General features: G+C 38.0%; 1 protein-coding gene across 1 annotated transcript in view; it reads right to left on the bottom strand.

Annotated features, from left to right (window-relative positions):
* mdn1 (midasin AAA ATPase 1) overlaps positions 1 to 20,974 on the bottom strand; it is a 239,274-nt gene that overhangs the window by 206,079 nt on the left and 12,221 nt on the right. Inside the window, exons 3-16 of the mRNA XM_039747985.1 lie at positions 20,435 to 20,659; positions 20,122 to 20,229; positions 18,223 to 18,415; positions 17,240 to 17,446; positions 16,302 to 16,433; positions 15,903 to 16,006; positions 14,745 to 14,859; positions 11,697 to 11,890; positions 11,251 to 11,332; positions 7,456 to 7,551; positions 5,108 to 5,220; positions 3,449 to 3,597; positions 1,942 to 2,002; positions 689 to 900 (exon numbers count right to left, since the gene is read on the bottom strand). Coding sequence (XP_039603919.1) covers positions 689 to 900; positions 1,942 to 2,002; positions 3,449 to 3,597; positions 5,108 to 5,220; positions 7,456 to 7,551; positions 11,251 to 11,332; positions 11,697 to 11,890; positions 14,745 to 14,859; positions 15,903 to 16,006; positions 16,302 to 16,433; positions 17,240 to 17,446; positions 18,223 to 18,415; positions 20,122 to 20,229; positions 20,435 to 20,659 — 1,991 coding nt within the window. The remainder of the gene's footprint in view (positions 1 to 688; positions 901 to 1,941; positions 2,003 to 3,448; positions 3,598 to 5,107; positions 5,221 to 7,455; positions 7,552 to 11,250; positions 11,333 to 11,696; positions 11,891 to 14,744; positions 14,860 to 15,902; positions 16,007 to 16,301; positions 16,434 to 17,239; positions 17,447 to 18,222; positions 18,416 to 20,121; positions 20,230 to 20,434; positions 20,660 to 20,974) is intronic.

Below are 20,974 nucleotides of genomic sequence, written 5' to 3'. Positions count from 1 at the left end.
TCTGGCCAAGACCCTATCCACCATCCCAGGGAGGTCTCCCACATGTGCACCTGGAAAGCAATATAACATGCAAACTTCTCTGTCTCTGGAGTAAAGCTGTGCTCCAACCCCTCTGATGACTGAGTCCCAAACTCTTACTACCTCTCTCTTTCTGGGAACTGTTTTTGAGGTGGCCCATTGGGGCTTTTCATACCTGCCTAACATCTCAGAATCTTCAGAGACACCATCCAGCTCCACAAGGAGTTGAAAACAGTTTGACACTTCCAATTCTGGGGTTGATGACAGAGAACAGTGTGTACTCTAATTTCTGCCTGTGACCGTGACCCACATCTCTCTAACTGTCTCATCCATAATCTCTTCCTGTGCCATTTTAGGAATGCACATTCTCTCTCTAATTTAGAAATGTAATTCAACTGCTGAAAGGAAATAAATAATATATGAAAAAAAAATGTTGCCAATTATGCAGTACATATAGGATGCTGAAAAGAAAAAGCATGCTGCTCATGTTGAGAATGTGTACATTATATTCAGTATAATCTTTTTATTAACGTACAACATGCAGTAAATAAAATGCATAGAAAACATGCACAGTCATATGTTCAGTTATTTCAAGAATGTCCCATAGTTTGTCAAAAAGCTAAAACTGAATCCTTACATTTCAATAGAGAATAAAAGAAAGGTCATTTACCCTGTTTATTTTTATGCAGTTCCTTGTTGATGGCAGATTTAGAAACATGCTCCATAAGTTTTAACAGATCTTCCCATCGCCTTTCTCTGAAGCAGGTATTCACGTGGCCCAAGAAAGTGGTATTCTGTTTTCTTGAAAATGTCTGGGAGAACAAATCTTCAAAGGCTTCATGTAACGGTAGCAAAATTAACTTGTGATCCACAGGTTTATACCTTAAAGACAAGGGTAAAAATTACTAGTAGCCTGAACTTTTGATCCAATTTACTTGCTTAATGTACTGTACAATACACTTAAGTTTCTTTATTTTTAGCTAGCTGTCCCCCGTGGCTCTGCCTGTGTAGTAGTGAAACAGGACAAACTTTAAATAACAATAAACAAACAGGTATCACTAGCTAAGTGGTTGCAAGGTACGCTCGAACACGTCACGAGAGGTAGGCCGATTCAAACAGAGGCTGGCGCATGAGTGAGGAGGGCCCTGCCCAGCTCCCCACTCCTGACGTCCCGCGTAGTAGTGAAACACAACAAACGTTAAAAATTAATAAACAAACAAGTATCGCTAGCTAAGCAGAGGTAGGGCACGCTCCAAAACGTGGTAATAGGTAGACCGAAACGAATGGGGGCTGGTGCATGAGTGAGAAGGGCTCTGCCCTGCTCCCTACTCCAGACACCATGCTTCTCCCTCCCTTCGGTCCGCAGCCTCTGTCTCGGATTAGCGCAAATAAATCACTCCTGCAAACAAAATATGATACTTAGCACGATGAGAGAAGTCACAAATTAAACCAGAATGTTCAAGCAAATTATAGAAAAAAACCCAATCTATATCTGTTAAGTAGTTGTCTTGTGAAAAGCAGGCAGACATGCAGATAGACAGACAGACGTTGGATTTTACATACATAGAGATGAAGGAGAAAGAGACAGTACTTTACTATCCAACCACCTGTAAGTGTCATGAAGGATGGACTGGCATCCTGATGGATATCTAAGGGCGATTCCTTACCTGGCCTGGAGGCCATTATGTAAGGAGTTCATGGATAGTGGCACATCTGGAGTGCCAGTCCATCATCCATGGCATTCAAACCCATTACTTCATTTTCTGAATGTTTTTAACCAGCTTATGGTAGTAAAGAGCTAATGTTTGTTCCGTCAGCATCGGGCACAAGGAAAGCAAAAATTAACAATACTAAGTGCACGTGCGCATGTGTGCACACACACAAACACGAATATTAATTAAAAACATGACAGCCACTTCTTACCCTCCTAAAAGATCTGCCGTGTCACTTTGCTGGTTCATATTAACAACCCGTAGCTTATGGCCTACAAAGAAAAATCAGCACAATTATTGCTTCCATGAATTAGCAAATATATAAAATACATTTAGCCCTAAATCAATATAACACAATAAATCTATGGGTGCAAATTGCAAACTTGCTCATTATCTTGGTGTCACTGGTAACACTTGAAAAAACTCGTCACAACATAACATTTAAGTCAAACAGCATAGTAGTATTGTGATTAATGTTGCTGCTTCACAGCTGTATGGCTAGATTTGATTCTTAGTACAGCGATCATCACTGTGAAATTTGCAAATTCTACATTTTGCATCATTTTTCCTGTACTGACAGTAATACTCTTGTATCAGAAAGACACAGATGTTCAGTTGAATAGAGTATGAGGTGAGAGAATACAGTATGTGTATCTGTTCATGTGTGTGAGAAAGAAATGGTGTACTCTACGAACGACTGGCTTCCAAGACCATTATTGGCTCATGTGTGGTAATATTGTGCCTTACATTCTTGGAATACATCCTAGTTCCCTGTAACACTGAAAGAGAAAAATCAGGCAGGAAAATTGAGGAGTAGACAGGAATATGTTTATAAATTGTTCATCTCTGAAACTGTTGGTGGCTTGTATGAAGTATTTTATCCAGTATAAATGTAATAAGTACTTTTTGGCAACCTGCCAAAGATTTATGGGAAGCCAAAGTAATTGTATTTAAATGCATTCTAGGCATACTAGAGTTAAGGAAAGGGGGAAAAAAAGAAAAATTTCATAGTTAGATTTCCTATTTAAAGATCAAAATATTCATCATGGATCTCAGTTCAAACTTTCGGTGAAGTAGAATTTAACTCTGGGGAATTCTGTGCATCTTGTATAAATATGAATAAAAATCAAATGAAAACAATACAACACACAAAGGGACACACATTCTATATATATAATAATATATACATAATATATATATATATATATATATATAGAAACACACAAACAAACACTGAATTGATAACATGCAAAGAGTTACTTTGGTGCTAGCTAATATTTTGCTGGTAAACTGAGCATGTTCTATATGTAGCCTCAGTATGAGCATAACAAGAAGTTTTTTCAACTCTCTCTTTTGAGGCTGTCAGGAGATGCTTATTTCAAGAAACCTTAACTACTCCATCAGAGAGTCATTTGGGGTTGGATAAAATGTGCTAATGCAGGAGAACGGAGGAATACTTACTGTTTAGTTTATCTTAGCTTCTTTTCATCCCTGTGCATTTTTTAAATATAATGATTTTTATGTGCATTTAAGTCTAATGCTTTTTCAGTTTAAAAAACATACCAACACAATTTAGCCATATTATAGACCAAAACATACATGACAGAACATCAGCTGTATATTTATACATTTATGTTTTAGAATTACCATTTATTTGCTATACACACCATACCTTACAGCATTTACTGCTAAACACAGTAAATATCAACCAAACCTACCTGTGATTCTTGCAAGAAACTGGACAGTTGAAGTCTTTCCAGTTCCAGTTTCTCCCACTAACAGAACCGGCTCTCCTCGATTTACACAGACAGAGAGTTGCTCAAGTAGTACAAGTGATGGACGTGTAGCTGCAAAAGTTTGCTTCTCCCTACAGATAAAACATTTTGTTTTTAGATTTTTAATAAACCTGAGATGTGATCTGTAGCAATATAAGCTGGTATTCATTACAAAGAAAAAAAATTAACTTTGTGCATGGTTACATTTTTGTGTACATACTAAAAAGCAGCCAACTGGTGCAAAACTAAACAAAGCAATAAAATGCATTCACGAAAAACACAATCAGAGTGAGAGCCCATAAAACTGACACACACAAGAGTATCAAAATTTGATTTGGAAAGTGTTTGAATTAATTAAAATCACCCTGTGTTTCTCTTATGTCTATTTTCTTCAATTGTAAGCAGAAGAATTTAACTCTCCTCATTACGTTTATTCTGTAATTTCTAACTAATTAAGCAACTATTTAAATAAAATTCTAATTTAGATATACATGTAGCCAAGATAAGATGATTAATTACATTTAATTATTATGCCAGTTCTTACTTTTCATGAATTAACCACTAGAGTTTTAAAAGAAAGAAAATGAAGCTTTGCATATGTGTGCATTAATGAAATGAAAACATAATACAACTGCATTTAGCAAGGTGCTGAGAAGTTAAGTCACGAGAAATGAAAATTTGGACTTTAGGACATTTAGGAAGAAATCCTCTGGAGAACATGACCTAGAACAAACCACCAATTTAACTAAAGCATTTTAAATAAACAGAGTTTAATTCAGATTCAAAATTCCGGATTTAATGCGGAACAAGGTTTTAGAACTCAGGTTGTAAATCACGGGTACTCCATTTAAACAATGAAGAGTGGCAAAGTAAACCAGGATTTCACTCCAAATACTTTAACAACATAATTAACTCATGGACATTACTTCTGACTTAGTTTGACTTATTGCTTTATTGTTTTTCTGTTTAAGACATTTTAATGAAAATAGGTAAAACTATGTTAATACAGTGTGATGATTTACTCCATAGGACTACATTTATTATCTGTAGATATTATCCATCATTTTGTTAATTTATTAAGCAGATTCAGATGTAAATCGACAGTACTCTGCTGTGATACCCATTTAATCTATTGGCATTAAGATATTTTTTTCTTTTTTCCCCAAAAGATGCATACAGAAAGGGAAAAATATAGTTTTGTGAACAAAAATATTTGAACAGGTTTGAAGTTTAATTAACCTTTTATTAAAAGACAGAAAATTTTTTTTGGAGAATTTTTGTATCAGCAGTACAAGCTCAAAAAACAGAGGAACAGTGGACCTAAAATAAACAAACATGTAGGAGATCCAAACATAATACAGAATTCCTACAATAATCACAAACAGAAATGTCTGTTCTACTGAAGGGAAAAAAAAAGAAACTAATAAACTTAAATTGCAGGGTTTTTTTAGTTGTTTAGCTGTTATAATCAAAATTCTAAATTTAAAATTGTATATTATACTAGTTATAATGCAAGCAACTTAAATGATTATTACCTATCAAAACAACAAGGCAGCTATGACACAAATATTCCTTCATTCAATATGTTGCATTTAAACTTACATGCTTAGGCCAACTACACAACTTTGCTTTCTTGGAATAGTGGTCCTGCCCATGGTGACTTCAGTCTCTGTTAAATTAATCTGTGGTTTATACATTTGACAGTAATGTTCTGCCTGTAAAAAAAAAAAAATAAATAAAATCCTTATTGACAAAAAGTCAACAGTATTTGGATAAAAGTAAATTTTAATTTTTTATTTTTATATTCAATTTGTTTGCAAAAAAAGCTAAGGATTAAAATGTTTGGAATCCAAATTATATTAAATGAAGGTATAAAGAAAAAAAATACTAACAAAAAATAGGACTGCATGTTAACTGGTAATGTGAGTGAAAAAGGTTAAATTAAAATACATTACATTGCATATATTTTAGTAAGATACAGTGCATCCGGAAAATATTCACAGCGCATCACTTTTTCCACATTTTGTTATGTTACAGCCTTATTCCAAAATGGATTAAATTCATTTTTTTCCTCAGAATTCAACACACAACACCCTATAATGACAACATGAAAAAAGTTTACTTGAAATTTTTGCAAATTTATTAAAAATAAATAAACCGAGAAAGCACATGTACGTAAGTATTCACAGCCTTTGCCATGAAGCTCAAAATGGAGCTCAGGTGCATCCTGTTTCCCCTGATCATCCTTGAGATGTTTCTGCAGCTTAATTGGAGTCCACCTGTGGTAAATCCAGTTGATTGGACATAATTTGGAAAGGTACACGCCTGTCTATATAAAGTCCCACAGTTGACAGTTCATGTCAGAGCACAAACCAAGCATGAAGTCAAAGGAATTGTCTGTAGACCTCCAAGACAGGATTGTCTCGAGGCACAAATCTGGGGAAGGTTACAGAAAAATTTCTGCTGCTTTGAAGGTCCCAATGAGCACAGTGGCCTCCATCATCCGTAAGTGGAAGAAGTTCGAAACCACCAGAACTCTTCCTAGAGCTGGCCGGCCATCTAAACTGAGCGATCGGGAGAGAAGGGCCTTAGTCAAGGAGGTGACCAAAAATCCGATGGTCACTCTGTCAGAGCTCCAGAGGTCCTCTGTGGAGAGAGGAGAACCTTAAGGAAGGACAACCATCTCTGCAGCAATCCACCAATCAGGCCTGTATGGTAGAGTGGCCAGACGGAAGCCACTCCTTAGTAAAAGGCACATGGCAGCCTGCCTGGAGTTTGCCAAAAGGCACCTGAAGGACTCTAAGACCATGAGAAACAAAATTCTCTGGTCTGACGAGACAAAGATTGAACTCTTTGGTGTGAATGCCAGGCGTCACATTTGGAAGAAACCAGGCACCGCTCATCACCAGGCCAATACCATCCCTACAGTGAAGCATGGTGGTGGCAGCATCATGCTATGAGGATGTTTTTCAGCGGCAGGAACTGGGAGACTAGTCAAGATAAAGGGAAAGATGACTGCAGCAATGTACAGAGACATCCTTGATGAAAACCTGCTCCACAGCACTCTTAACCTCAGATTGGGGCGACGGTTCATCTTTCAGCAGGACAACGACCCTAAGCACACAGCCAAGATATCAAAGGAATGGCTTCAGGACAACTCTGTGAATGTCCTTGAGTGGCCCAGCCAGAGCCCAGATTTGAATCCGATTGAACATCTCTGGAGAGATCTTAAATGGCTGTGCACCGACGCTTCCCATCCAACCTGATGGAGCTTGAGAGGTGCTGCAAAGAGGAATTGGCAAAACTGGCCAAGTATAGGTGTGCCAAGCTTGTGGCATCATATTCAAAAAGACTTGAGGCTGTAATTGCTGCCAAAGGTGCATCAACAAAGTATTGAGCAAAGGCTGTGAATACTTATGTACATGTGATTTCTCAGTTTTTTTTATTTTTAATACATTTGCAAAAACTTTAAGTAAACGTTTTTCACGTTGTCATTATGGGGTGTTGTGTTTAGAATTCTGAGAAAAAAAATGAATTTAATCCATTTTGGAATAAGGCTGTAACATAACAAAATGTGGAAAAAGTGATTTGCTGTGAATACTTTCCGGATGCACTGTATATAGCATTGCAAGTTACTTTCAGAATTTACTTAAATAATGCAGTCTGAAAACATAAGCAAATAGTGGATTTAATTCTAAATCACAAGTAATACATATGTGGAAACAATGTTAAAGTACTGTAGATGGTAAAGGGCTGTCAGATAAAACTGACTAAGGTCAGTTTTAAATCTGTTAAAAAAAAAAGTCCTCTGTCATTCACAACAATTATTGAATGTCTTCAAATGCATCTACATTACTTTAAATCTGCCTCAAAATGTATAGATTAAAACACTGCAGGATTTGCACAAAAATAAAAGTAAATCAGCTGCAAATAAACAAAAAACTTTATACCTGCTCTTTTGAAATGTTCAATTTACTCCCGATGATCTCTGCCATTTTTTGCCGATTGTCTTGATTAGATAACATTGCTGTAAAACAATCAAGTGCCTATTGATAGCAAAAAAGTAAGTTTTCTTTAGAATATATATAGCATAAAGATTTTTAGCAAAGGGAAAACATTAACAAGATAGAAGCTGATCTCATCTGAACTGTAACCCAGAAAAATAAATACTTAATATAATGAATTAAGCAATAGTCCAAGACACATTTTCCAGAGTTTTTTTTTTTTTTCAGCTGTCTTTTATCACCTTCTTTGGAATGGATGTTGTCTTTACCAATGACAGATACAATGGTAGTATGTAAAAGGTTGGATTTTACACATTTATGCCACTGTTTATGGAATTAAAGACATATGTTGATGTGCATCATAATATCTACTTTTAAAATGAAAAAAAGTTATACGGAAGGAAGCTAAACATATATTATATCCTTCCTTGAGCCGTCACCTTATCGTGGTGGAGGGGTTTGCGTGTCCCAATGATCCTAGAAGCTATGTTTTCCAGAGTTTTATGCCCCTGGTAGAGCCACCCAAGGCAAACTGGTCCTAGGTGAGGGATGAGACAAAGAACGGTTCAACACCTCCAATGAAGAATAAAACTTGGACGACGCTTTCCCTTGCCCGACGCTGGTCACCGGGGCCCCCCTCTGGAGCCAGGCCTGGGGGTGGGGATCGATGGCGAGCGCCTTGTGGCCAGGCCTGCACCCATGGGCTCGCCGGGCACAGCCCAAGAGGTAACGTGGGTCCTCCTCCCATGGGCTCACCACCTATGGGAGGGGCCAAGGAGGTTGGGTGCAGTGTGAGTTGGGTGGTGGCCGAGGCGGGACCTTGGCGGTCTGATCCTCGGCTACAGAAACTGGCTCTTGGGACGGGAATGTCACCTCTGAAGGGAAGGAGCCTGAGCTAGTGCGCAGGTGAGAGGTTCCGCTAGATATAGTCGGACACACCTCGACGCACAGCTTGGACTCTGGAACCAATCTCCTTGAGAGGGGCTGGACTCTCTACCACTCTGGAGTTGCCCCGTGAGAGGCGAGCAGGTGTGGGCATACTTATTGCCCCCACTGGAGCCTGTGGTTTGGGGTTTACCCCGGTGGACGAGAGGGTGGCCTCCCTCCGCCTTCGGGTGGGGGGAAGGGTCCTGACTTTTGTTTGTGCGTATGCCAACAGCAGTTTGGAGTATCCACCCTTTTGGAGTCTCTGAGGGGTGCTAGAGGGCATACCTTCTGGGATTCCCTCGCTTTGCTGGGAGACTTCAATGCTCACGGGCAATGACAGTGAGACCTGGAAGGGCGTGATTGGGAGGAATGGCCCCCCCGATCTGAACCCGAGAGGTGTTTTGTTATTGGACTTCTGTGCTCGCCACGGATTGTCCATAACGAACACCATGTTCAAGCATAAGGGTGTTCATATGTGCACTTGGCACCAGGATCATCCTAGGCCTCAGGTCGATGATCGACTTTGTGGTGTGTCGCCGGACTTGCGCCATATGTCTTGGACACTCGGGTGAAGAGAGGGGCGGAGCTGTCAACTGATCACCACCTGGTGGTGAGTTGGCTTCGATGGTGGGGGAAGATGCCGGTCAGACCTGGTAGGCCCAAACGTGTTGTGAGGGTCTGCTGGGAACGGCTGGCAGAGTCCCCTGTCAGAAGTAGCTTCAACTCCCACCTCCGCAGAACTTCAACCACGCCCCGAGGGAGGTGGGGACATTGAGTCCAATGGGCCATGTTCCGCGCCTCTATTGTTGAGGCGGCTGACCGGAGCTGTGGCCGCAAGGTGGTCGGTGCCTGTCGCGGGCAATCCCCAACCCGCTGGTGGACACCGCGTGAGGGATGCCGCCAAGCTGAAGAAGGAGTCCTATAGGACTTTTTGTCCTGTGGGTCTCTGGAGGCAGCTGATAGGTACCGCAGGCCAAGCTGAACGGCTTCGTTGTTGCTGAGGCAAAACTCGGGCATGGGAGGAGTTTGAGAGGCCATGGAGAACACTTCGGACGGCTTCGAGGAGATTCTGGTCCACCGTCCGCGCCTCAGGAGGGGAAGCAGTGCAGTGTCAACACCGTATATGGTGGGATGGTGCGCTGCTGACCTCACTCGACGCTGTGGGTCGGGGGGGAGTACTTCAAGACCTCCTCAATCCCACTAACATGCCTTCCACGAGGAAGCAGAGCCTGGGGACTCTGAGGTGGGCTCTCCCATCTCTGGGACTGAAGTCACCGAGGTGGTCAAAAACTCCTTGGTGGCAGGGCCCCGGGTGGATGAGATACCGAGTTCCTTAAGGCTCTGGATGTTGTAGGACTGTCTTGGTTGACACGCCTCTGCAACATCGCATGGACATCGGGACAGTGCCTCTGGATTGGCAGACGGGTGGTGGTCCCCTCTTTAAAAGGGGACCGGAGGGTGTGTTCCAACTATAGAGGGATCACACTCCTCAGCCTCCCTGGAAAAGTCTATTCGGGGTTCTGGAGAGGAGGGTCCGCCGGATAGTCAACCTCGGATTCAGGAGGAACAGTGTGGTTTTCGCCCTGGTCGGAACAGTGGACCAGCTCTTCACCCTTAGCAGAGTCCTGAGGGTGCATGGGAGTTTGCCCAACCAGTCTACATGTGTTTTGTGGACTTGGAAAAGGCATTCGACCGTGTCCCTCGGGAATCCTGTGGGGTGCTCCGGGAGTATGGGGTACCGGACCCCTGATAAGAGCTGTTCGGTCCTGTACAACCGTGTCAGAGCTTGGTCCGCATTGCCGCAGTAAGTCGAGCCCGCTTCCAGTGAGAGTTGGACTCGCCAGGGCTGCCCTTTGTCACCATTCTGTTCATAACTTTTATGGACAGAATTTCTAGGCGCAGCCAGGGTGTTGAAGGGGTCCGTTTGGTGGACTCAGGATTGGGTCACTGCTTTTGCAGATGATGTTGTCCTGTTTGCTTCATCAGGCCGTGATCTTCAGCTCTCTGGATCGGTTCGCAGCTGAGTGTGAAGCGGCTGGGATGAGAATCAGCACCTCCAAATCCGAGAGCATGGTCCTCAGCCGAAAAGGGTGGAGTGCCCTCTCAGGGTTGGGGAGAGATCCTGCCCCAAGTGGAGGAGTTCAAGTATCTCGGGTCTTGTTCACGAGTGAGGGAAGAATGGAGCGTGAGATCGACAGGCGGATCGGTGCGGCATCCGCAGTGATGCGGGCTCTGCATCGGTCTGTCGTGGTGAAAAAGGAGCTGAGCCGTAAGGCAAAGCTCTCAATTTACCAGTCGATCTACGCTCCTACCCTCACCTATGGTCATGAGCTATGGGTAGTGACCGAAAGAACGAGATCGCGAATACAAGCGGCTGAAATGAGTTTCCTCCGCAGGGTGTCTGGGCTTTCCCTTAAAGATAGGGTGAGGAGCTCAGTCATCGGGGAGGGGCTCAGAGTAGAGCCGCTGCTCCTCCGCATCGAGAGGAGTCAGATGAGGTGGCTCGGGCATCTGATCAGGATGCCTCCTGGACGCCTCCCTGGTGAGGTGTTCCGGCACGCCCAACCGGGAGGAGGCCCGGGAAGACCCAGGACACGCTGGAGGGACTATGTCTCCCGGCTGGCTTGGGAACGCCTTGGGATTCTCCCAGAAGAGCTGGAAGAAGTGGCCGGGAGAGGGAAGTCTGGGCTTGTTTGCTTTGTTCCCCCCGCGACCGGACCTCGGATAAGCGGAAGTGGGTGGGTGGATGGATGGATGGATGGATGGATGGATAAAAAAAAAAATGTCATGATCAAAAAGGCTACTTAGTCTCACCTCCAGAAAAACAATGAGAGCAGCTGAGGATGAAGTACTACTGGAACAATTTACAATTCTGTCACACCACTTCAGTAAGTCTCTTAATAGGGGAAAGAAGATAAAATACAATGTTATTATTTAACTACAGCTTGGCCTCTTACAACATGTCTAGCACTAACCCTTCCACCCTGGTAAAAAAATTCAATTCTTCAGTAATTTTATGACTATTCAGTGAAAGGATAATAACAGCCAAAAGGAAGTATGGTTACTCAGAGTGGGGTGCAAAAATGAACACTACATTTCTTTTTTTAAAGTCTGCATGTACTTTAATACTCCACTCCAAATCAGCTTTTTTAATAGAAAAATTTGAATTAGCATTAAGAGATGTTGTCTTGAAGCAGCTCTACTGATTAAAATCTTAAAAAGCAAAAATAAAACACAACATATGCAATACCACTTCATACCTTAATGACAACCCCCTCCCTTCCAGGGTCAGGGATTTCTCCTCAAGTTTTAAGGAAACAAGGTCATTAGCAGGAATGAGTTCTTTATTGTTAAAACAGTTTGATTTTAGATGTTTATCTCCAGTCAGCTGACAATAAATGTCCAAAAGTCGATCTACCACAACACCTAAACTGGAATACTTCTGAAGGAGAACCTTTGTTAGAAGAAAGAAAAAAAAAAGAACAAATTTTGAAATAATCCAAATTTGTGACAAATTTAACATGTATAAACGTAAAAAGGAAATGCAAGTAAAAGTTGAAAAAAATAAAAACTTAGATTTATTAAATAAAAAAAAAAAACGTTGGTTTGAAGATATTGTGACTCGTCTGAGAAGTACAGAATGTATCTTTATCAACCCATCCATAATCTTAAAATGCTTATCCAGGAATCATGAACAAATAATCAAAAAAATCTTTGTTAAAAGTGAAATCGAATAAGTTAAATGTTGTGTCTTTAACGTTCCTTCTTTCCTTTTCATCGTGAAAATTACTTTTTAATTTTTTCTTCCTCTGCAGATGCACTCTGACACAGTAATATACTGACTCCTATGTAGAAATGAGCTAACTTTCTTAGCAAATACAGCAAAACTTTTAAAATAATTATACATTTCACCCAAAAGGGTGCTTCCTGCTCAAACACCACAATTAAAACGCACTTCACATTGGACAAAAGAAACTGAAGTTGTCTTGAGATACTAGGGAGAACTAAGGACAGAACGTTTTGCAGTGCACATCATTCAATGACCAACATTTTTACTGAGATTTACTACTCAAGTGAGAGGCACTTAATGTTGCATCAGGAAAAGAAAGTTGTCTGAACTAGATGTGTGAGCCTACAACCCAAGACGCTACTTTTGACCATTGGCTAACTTCTCAGCAGCTCTGTTGAGCATGTTCAGGCATCTACGAGCTTCTAAGAGTAGGCTTTGATTGAGCACAGTCTAGAATACAAATATAACCAATCATATTATTTATTTTTGGTCCTTTCTACTTCTGATCTGCGGGTGACATTGAATGGGCCATTGCTTTATCCAAGAAGCTAGAGAGCACAATGCAAAAAGATCATCAGCCATGACGAGCTTAAGAAGATCAGATAAACACCGTACAGAAGGGCACAGATAAAACAAGACCGAGATCAGCAGCAAGCATGTACTACCTTCAGTTCTTCAGTGGAACACAGATTAAACAAGATGATTTTAAATATCAGCAACAACTGTGTCAAAACTGTCAAGTTTTACCTTTTGTACACTTTCTGAATTCAAACACCATAAATAGAATTACATCTCATGACACAACATCCTGCACTTCCTTCTAAAAGATGTTTATTTACAGCTACAGAAGCAGCAAATGCAAACTAAAGCAAACACTACTATGGAACTGAAAAAGATGGCACCAAGTCAACACTTCAGAACTTCTCAAAAAACTAATTACAGACAAACTAAATGTATTTCGTGAAATCACTCTTATTTTGTCTCATCAATCTTCTGTTCAGTCTTTTGTGATATAACCAAGCAGAATACTTCTACAATCCTTGTATTTATCATTTATTTATTTATTATTAATTTTATTGTAATCATTCCATACAAATTATTCAATTTTTACAAAAAGTAGGATTGAGAACAAGTCGACCCTCACCCCTGAGAGAGAGCATGGCCAATGGGGTAAAACCTAAGGCTTGTAAATATACCTAAATTGATGAGTTTGATAAACAATAGAGATGAATGGAGAAGAAAAAGAAATGAAATGTATTTATCATTTAATTGTACTTTTCAATTTCTTAAACAATCTACAGTTCAGTTACTCCGATTTAAACATTAACTGCTACAGCCTTAGTCCACTAAGAAAGTTAACTAAATATTATAGATGTCCTACTGAAAGATTTATTACCATTTGGCTTTGTCAATGATAAAACATATATAGTAGCTACCTGAATAACATTCATATTTGTTATTCTAAGTAGAGTATCCTCATTTCCAATACTGCCAAAATTTTTTTTTCTAAAATGCTGGCTAACATCCAGAAATGAGCATCATTATTTGACCTGGAAGAAGTGGTAGAATAGTGGCCAGAGCATCTCTCTTCACAGGACACTTCCAAGACCATTCCTATCAAGTGCAGTGTGTTAAATAAGCTAGTCAAAGAGTAAGGCTAGGGCTATTTTGAATCAGAGGTTAGAAAAGACGATCAATTCTAATCTTTGCTACAAATTTTTAAATTTTGCTACAGTAGATCTAATGATATGCAACAGACAGACAGCAGAAAATTCTTCTTTGAACACTGTGTAGGCTGCAAAATGCATACACATTGCCTTCAGACTGCAGCTCTCTACTAACTTGCAGGGAGGAAAGAATGAATTGCGTAGAAACCATGATAATCCCTGAAACAACATGACAGCTAATACTTGACATTTGCTTATAGTGCTACAAAGAAAGACTGCATTTTCAGTGCACTTGTCAAACAAATTACTCTGTACTGCAAGCATATTGGTAAGAACACAGAACAGAACTAGAAGGGAACAAAAAAAATATAAATAAAATCGCATTATGGTAAAACATCCAGTGAAGATCTGGATTTTCAGAGGTAGGCAGGTGTCAGATATGAAAGCGGCCCCCAAAAATTTCTAAATAAAAGCAGCATTTTGTGTGTCAATACTCAGAGTAGAAAAAAAATGAATACTTAAAAGCATATGTTTTGAGGAAACTGTAAGGTGGTGCATGTCAGAAAAGGTAGAGGCTGAGTGGAAAGCTCATTTGATATTACAAACTCTCTGCTAACAGTGCTTAGAAGCAGTCTTTGCATAGTTGAGACTAGGAGTTCTACTTTAGCTCACACTGTAATGAGCTGCTTCTAGAAATGCAAAGTTTTTGGCTCACATCCTGCAATTACCACAACGTAAATGTGTGAACTGGGATGGCTTGTGGTGTGATTCCAAAACAAAATCACATTTAATTACCTAATGTAACCCTTTAAACAATAAGCTGAAAAAAGTAAAAGATATAAAATACCTACTTCTTTAAGTTCATCACGACTCATGTTGTCCAAATGAATTTTTTTCCAGAGTTTGTCCAGCAAACTTGCATTGGTATTCTGCTGTCTATACAGACCACTTGCACTGCTATACAATCTTGAAAAAGAAATTTGAATTAGCATAGTTTTTCATAGAAATGTAATGATATACTTCATGAGGTAGAAGTAAAAATAAACCAGAACAGCTGCATTAAATATTTAAATATTAAAATCTGTGTTTCAATATAAATGTAAAGTCTAACTATTCTCAATTTTAACAGACATTTGTCATTTTACACCCACTGATAAGAGATCCAGGGAAGACGAGAAACCTAGTAAAAAATCAAAAATAATCAATCTTCATAAATACAGACTTTGAAATTATCTAAGCTGATACCCCACATATTCATGTTTGAAATTTGAAATTTTTAACTCTTATAGGGCTAGGATCAACGGGTAAAGAATCAAATGTCAAAAATTCTACCATATTTGTGATAGCATAAAATGACAGTTCTCACATCCCTATGTTGCCAATCCTAATTTTTTTCGAAGTTTTGTGAAAACGAGTAAATATTGACAACCTCCCCCCATTACCCTTGATGGGTGAACCAAAAGGGTTGGTTAATTTGGTATTCAAAGTTTCAGGTCCTTCTGATTAATTTTGATGAAGACACCTATTGATTGACTTTTTATCATAAGGGTGTAATTTCCTACACAAAATATGATACAAAAATGCCTAAACATGAGGATTTTGGGGGTTAGAATAGATTGTGAAGCCAGAAATGGGTGGAACCCCAAAAAGCTTGATGTCTTGCATGACCAGACATCAAGACGAGTTGAACAGTTTATCATATGTAGGGATCTTCTTGCATTGGTGAGTCAGACGACACCAGACATAAAAACTGAAATGATTTCAAAGCACAAAACAGAAGTTAGACATGCTTAATTATGTCACCTGCCTAACCTAATAAGAATTTCCAAAATTTGACGAATAAACAAGGTTTGCTACTCTTGCAAGAACAAAGAGTACATTGTTGTTGGTAATAGATTAGAAGTAATTTAAACAGCAAAATGTCAGAACTAAAAAAGCTACAGAAGACAAACCAAACGTACATCATGAAGAAACAGAAGCTTTATTAGACAGCTTAACTTATACCGTACCTGCGAGTAGCAAAGAACTGAAACCCTGGAGACACTGGAATGCAATCACCCCTTCCTGGGATTAAAAGGTTTCCACTTTCCAGAAGAGGAATTAGTACGGAAATCTAAAATAAATAATAAAATCTTATAGTTACAGCTTTTTCTGCAAAAATGCAGATTCAACAAATTTCATTATGCATTAGACCTTACTGACCACTAGGCTGATTAAGATAAAAGTATTATTAAGTGTATATTTACATTTTGTCTTAAAGCAAACATTCACAGCGAGAAAATAGGAAAATATAATGTGTAGCAATTTCCTGACCAAAAGATACATGTACAAATGTAGTATTATACAGTCTTTTGGACAGCAAGATTGTTACAAAATTAAAAAAAACAGTACTAAAACTAAATACCCACCACATCCAAAGGTGCATAGTCAATATCTTCTAGTACTATCCAGTGTCCAAGTGTAACAGCTTGAGTCAGTGTACCAGGTTGCCAGACAAATTCTCCAGGAACACTTGTACAACGATACATTCCAAGGAGCATCTATTTAGAGAAAAAGAAAATCTGTTTGGGGGATCCCAGTGATGCAGCGGTTAATATATTTACCTATCAGCTCCCAGAAAACCAGGTATGATTCCAAGAGAATGTGGAATTTGCTCATTTGCCCCATGTCAGTACTGACGTTTTCTTGGTGTGACAGTTTTCCTTCACATCTCACACACAACTAGGTTATAAAGTTAATTGCCATTTCTAAACTGATCTAGTGTTACCAAGTGTACCCCTTAATAAGCTTGGCATCTATTGCTGTGGTAAGAGGATCCAAAGTCCTGTTACTGTTTATTGAACTAAGCATTCAACACAATAAATTGATGAATGAACAAATTCAAAACCTTTTGGATTCTTCTTTGTGGTACTTCTGCTTAAGTAACATCAGATTACCTGTGATTTGCCCTTTATATAATAGTCTCCCAAGGAGACCAGTTGTTATGCTGTGGCAACTTCAAAATTTTTTTTAACAATGTTAGAACATTTATGTATTATGTGATGCATGACCTAAAGTCTACACGGTTCTCACTATCTCTGAATCGGTTATTATTGTAAACAAAATGAACACTACAAAACAATGTTCTTTCTCAAAAAGAATTATTGAAGGATATGGTTTTAAAAAGAGAAAATACCTAGTAAAAATAAACAAAACTAAGGTTGGACGCAGAGTCCAGTTTATCTCCTAATTGTGTAGTAAATTACTTAATATTGAATATTTTGATATCTACAGCAATATATCCCATTTGCATACTTTACCAATTGCTATACTTACTACATTTATCATTTACATGCAATTTTCTTACTTTGCTGTCTGTTTGGTCTCCTAGTTGCACTTTCAGAAAGTGGGGAGTCTTCCCCCGGCCTGTAACAGCAGCCAGGTGTTCAAGAATCACAGTTTTGCCACTGCCTATGGGCCCTTCCAATAAGACAGGCTTCTGAGAAGCAACAGCCATAGCCAGACTTTGAAGGCTCCGACAGGTAGAATCAACTAACACAAGATTAGCAATCTCCTGTTAAACAAACAGATAATGAATGGAATTTTTTGTGCTTTTTACATTTTTTTTCTCTAAACACAGAGCAAAACACTTGCGTTAATAAGCAAACAAGGCCTTAAATAATACTGGTGTATATATAATTTTAGGCTAAAGCCTAATATCCTCTGTAGGATTTAAGCTTGGGAACAATTAATAGCAAAAAAAAAAAAAAATAATAATTTAAAAAAAAAAAAAAAAAAGGCCTGAAGTATGATTTGTTATTCAAGGGTATATCTTAGAACGGTAAGAGACATAATAATTATGTTCTGTACCAGTTACTATAAAATTGCAATATCTTTCATCAGTAGTATATATGGATAACATAACTGAAAAGACTCACTTGAATCTGAAAAACAAGCACTTCTTAAATCATTCACTTTCCACATAATTAAAACATCATTACAGTAATATCAAGAGGTATGTGCCGTGAATGAGAAACCAGAATCAACAAAATAAACAAAAAAAAAAAAAAAACAAAATAGGGCAAATATCTTTATTTGTGTCCTATAAGGAATGCTGAATGCAAGCACAAAAAAGTTTTTAAGCAGATGAAACTAATTATAAATTAAATGCTTTTAGCAAATCTCACTGCTGTCACATTTAGTTTTAATGGTGTCGTAAGCAAATGCCTCACACTATAGCACTGCAATATTTTAGAGCGTTAATTTACATTTAAATTGTGAGTTTGGCCTGTTTTGACAGAAATCCAACCTTTATCAAACAACTGTTGAGATTACATTACAAATACTTACTTTTTCTGATTCAGGTGGATTTATTTTCGTCAAAACTACACCACATACAGCAACAACATTTTTAGAAAGGTCATCAGACGCAATTTGACATCTGGTAGGTTTCTGTTTTTCTTCGCAATGCCAAAAGGCACTTTCTGCGTTTGCCAGAGTTAAGGCTTTTTCAAGATTTAATTGTTGTGATTCTTCAAGTGTCCTAAATATAAAAAAAAATGACTGTTATTGGTTTTACAAAAGAAGCAAAAAATCAACAATAAAAACTGCAAGAGGATTTGAGAAATGTTATATATGTAAAATAAATAAAAAATTAAAAACAAACAGGGAATGGCTATCAGAAAAAAAGCTCAAAGTTAGACATATTTGCATATTTACAGTTACAGGTTTCACTTTAACTATAACTACAACCTTTACAAAGAAACCATTTTTGATATTCCCGATTAGAACCACTAGATCAAACAATCTGTTTAAATATTGTAATAAAAAAAAAAATTAAAGAAAAAAAAAAGTCCCACTCTTATGTTTGAACACTATGAATACACAAATGGTGAAAATACATTTAATTGTGGAAAAAATAAAAATAGCAAAAGAGTAGAAACAGGAAAAGGACAACGTCTTCAGGTGGTCTGAACAGGGTTTGATTGAATTAAATGGTATCTGACTGCCTAAAGAGAGCTGCAAGAAGGTCAGGGAACTTAGAGGCATGGAGATTTATTATCTAGGGTTAGGCTGACATTCACTATTTAAATAAATTATCACCTATTGCCTATTATAATTCTTTAATTATAGCATTGAATATAAAGACTAAAGATCTACATTTGTTTCCTAATCAATTTTCACAATGTTGATCATTCAGTATACTTGCCTTTTAAAACTGCTGTCCACATATTCAAAGTAAATAATGCAACGTTTTCAATGAAGCCATATAAAGATACATTTATACAAATAACAAGCTATGTTGTTCAGTACTATTGTTGTGGAAAACAAAGTAATAAGAGGTCCAGAGCACAAATGAACTACAAGTATTTAATGCTGATGATCTTACAACTTAAACTGAAAAAAGTAATACCTAACCAATCATTCAAGAGTATGGCAATATTAAATTTATGCTACTTTCCATTTAGACACAGTAGCTTATCAAAACAGTAGAGTGGCACTATAGTGGTATATCCCTGCAGACAGAGTAGTGTATCAAAATAAAAACTGACTACACTCGTTATCCATTTTTATTGTAACTTTTTAGAGTATTTTTAAAGCATACGTATTTTTTAAAGTGCTAATTAAGCAATTTTTGGTAAGAAAATGTTTGGTCTTTGTAGTTCATGGTCACATATCCAAAAAAGACAACAAATAGTTTTAAAAATTGGGATGGAAGACAAAAAAATAGAAAAAAAACAAACTCCACCTGGCGCAAAGAGAACAAGATGCAAGCATGTAAAGCAGCCTCATTACCTGCTGTATAAACATGTTACCTAGCATATATTGCAAAACATAATATTCTCAAACCACTTTATTGGGCAAAATTTCTTTAATGCAGGATGTCTGGCAAAACAACATCAATCTTAAGAGTAAGAAAATGCTTTCTATTTATGTCTTCTATAAATTTAGCTGAAACAGTATAATTTGATGTTGCAAATGTTGTAACCCATCTAAATATACCATTACCATACAAAATTCTTAACTGCCTAGACGACAAAAATTCAGCATACTAGATTAATTTGCTGTTGTTAATGCCAGCAGGGGAAGAGATGGACTAACTAAATTTTAATCCTGATCATATACTAGATGTTTGTTTTTTTTTATTTAGGGGGGAAAAACACTATATTGGCAAGATCAGCAGAAGTTCATTTTACATTCATTCCATATTATTTTTTACTTGTAATAACAAGAATTCTAGTAACTTACTTTATTTTAAGATCCAACATCTCATCACTGTTGAAATACTTTTGGAAAAAAATATATTTTTCTACTTCTGCCATATTGGAGATAACAGTCAGACAACATGCTGAATACCTATAAAAAAGTAAAATATGCAAAACACCAATAGTTATTTTCTACATAACTAATAACATAAATGGCTTTAAATATTTTTACCACAGAACAAACAATATATTGTATACATCCATTCAGAAAAGACTTTTGCAAGTTTGCCTCCACAAATAATGTACTAAAACATACATATTAACAAACATTAATCAAGATTTAAATTAATACAAACCATCTGACGAAGACATCACTTGTACGAAGTAACGATAAACATACACTCCAGTCCCACAAGTTCTTGAAAAATGCTGTATCATGTTTCAGATACCTAAATGTTGCTTCCATCAAGTCTCGTAATTTCATACGTTTCCTGCCATACTGGGTTGCGGCAGACTGTGAACTTGTGAAAAAGAGTCTTTGAAATACTGGTGGTGCATACTTGAAATATCTTTTTGCAAATCTGGGGAAAATAAAAAACAAATTTAAACTATGTAGAACAGCATCAATTAAGTAAAATGAGCTAATGTGTGTATGACTGAAATCCTTCTATTAATAAAATGAGTTAGTGGCTTCTTGTAAAACTACAGGTGGAACAGGCTGAGAAGGCCAAACTAAAGTCTATAGTTTCTCTGGGTGAAAACTAGGGACAAAAAGGTGAAATGACAAAATAAATCCTACCACAGTTCTGCTGTTCAGCACTATTATAATATCCAACTTCACTATCTCCTAACCTCACTGGTCAGAAAAATCCCCATATACTTAAAAAGTAGATATC

This window comes from Polypterus senegalus, chromosome 3, assembly GCF_016835505.1.
Source record: "Polypterus senegalus isolate Bchr_013 chromosome 3, ASM1683550v1, whole genome shotgun sequence".
Classification (NCBI taxonomy): Eukaryota; Metazoa; Chordata; class Cladistia; order Polypteriformes; family Polypteridae; genus Polypterus; species Polypterus senegalus.
This window is presented reverse-complemented; position numbering and strand designations above follow the sequence as displayed.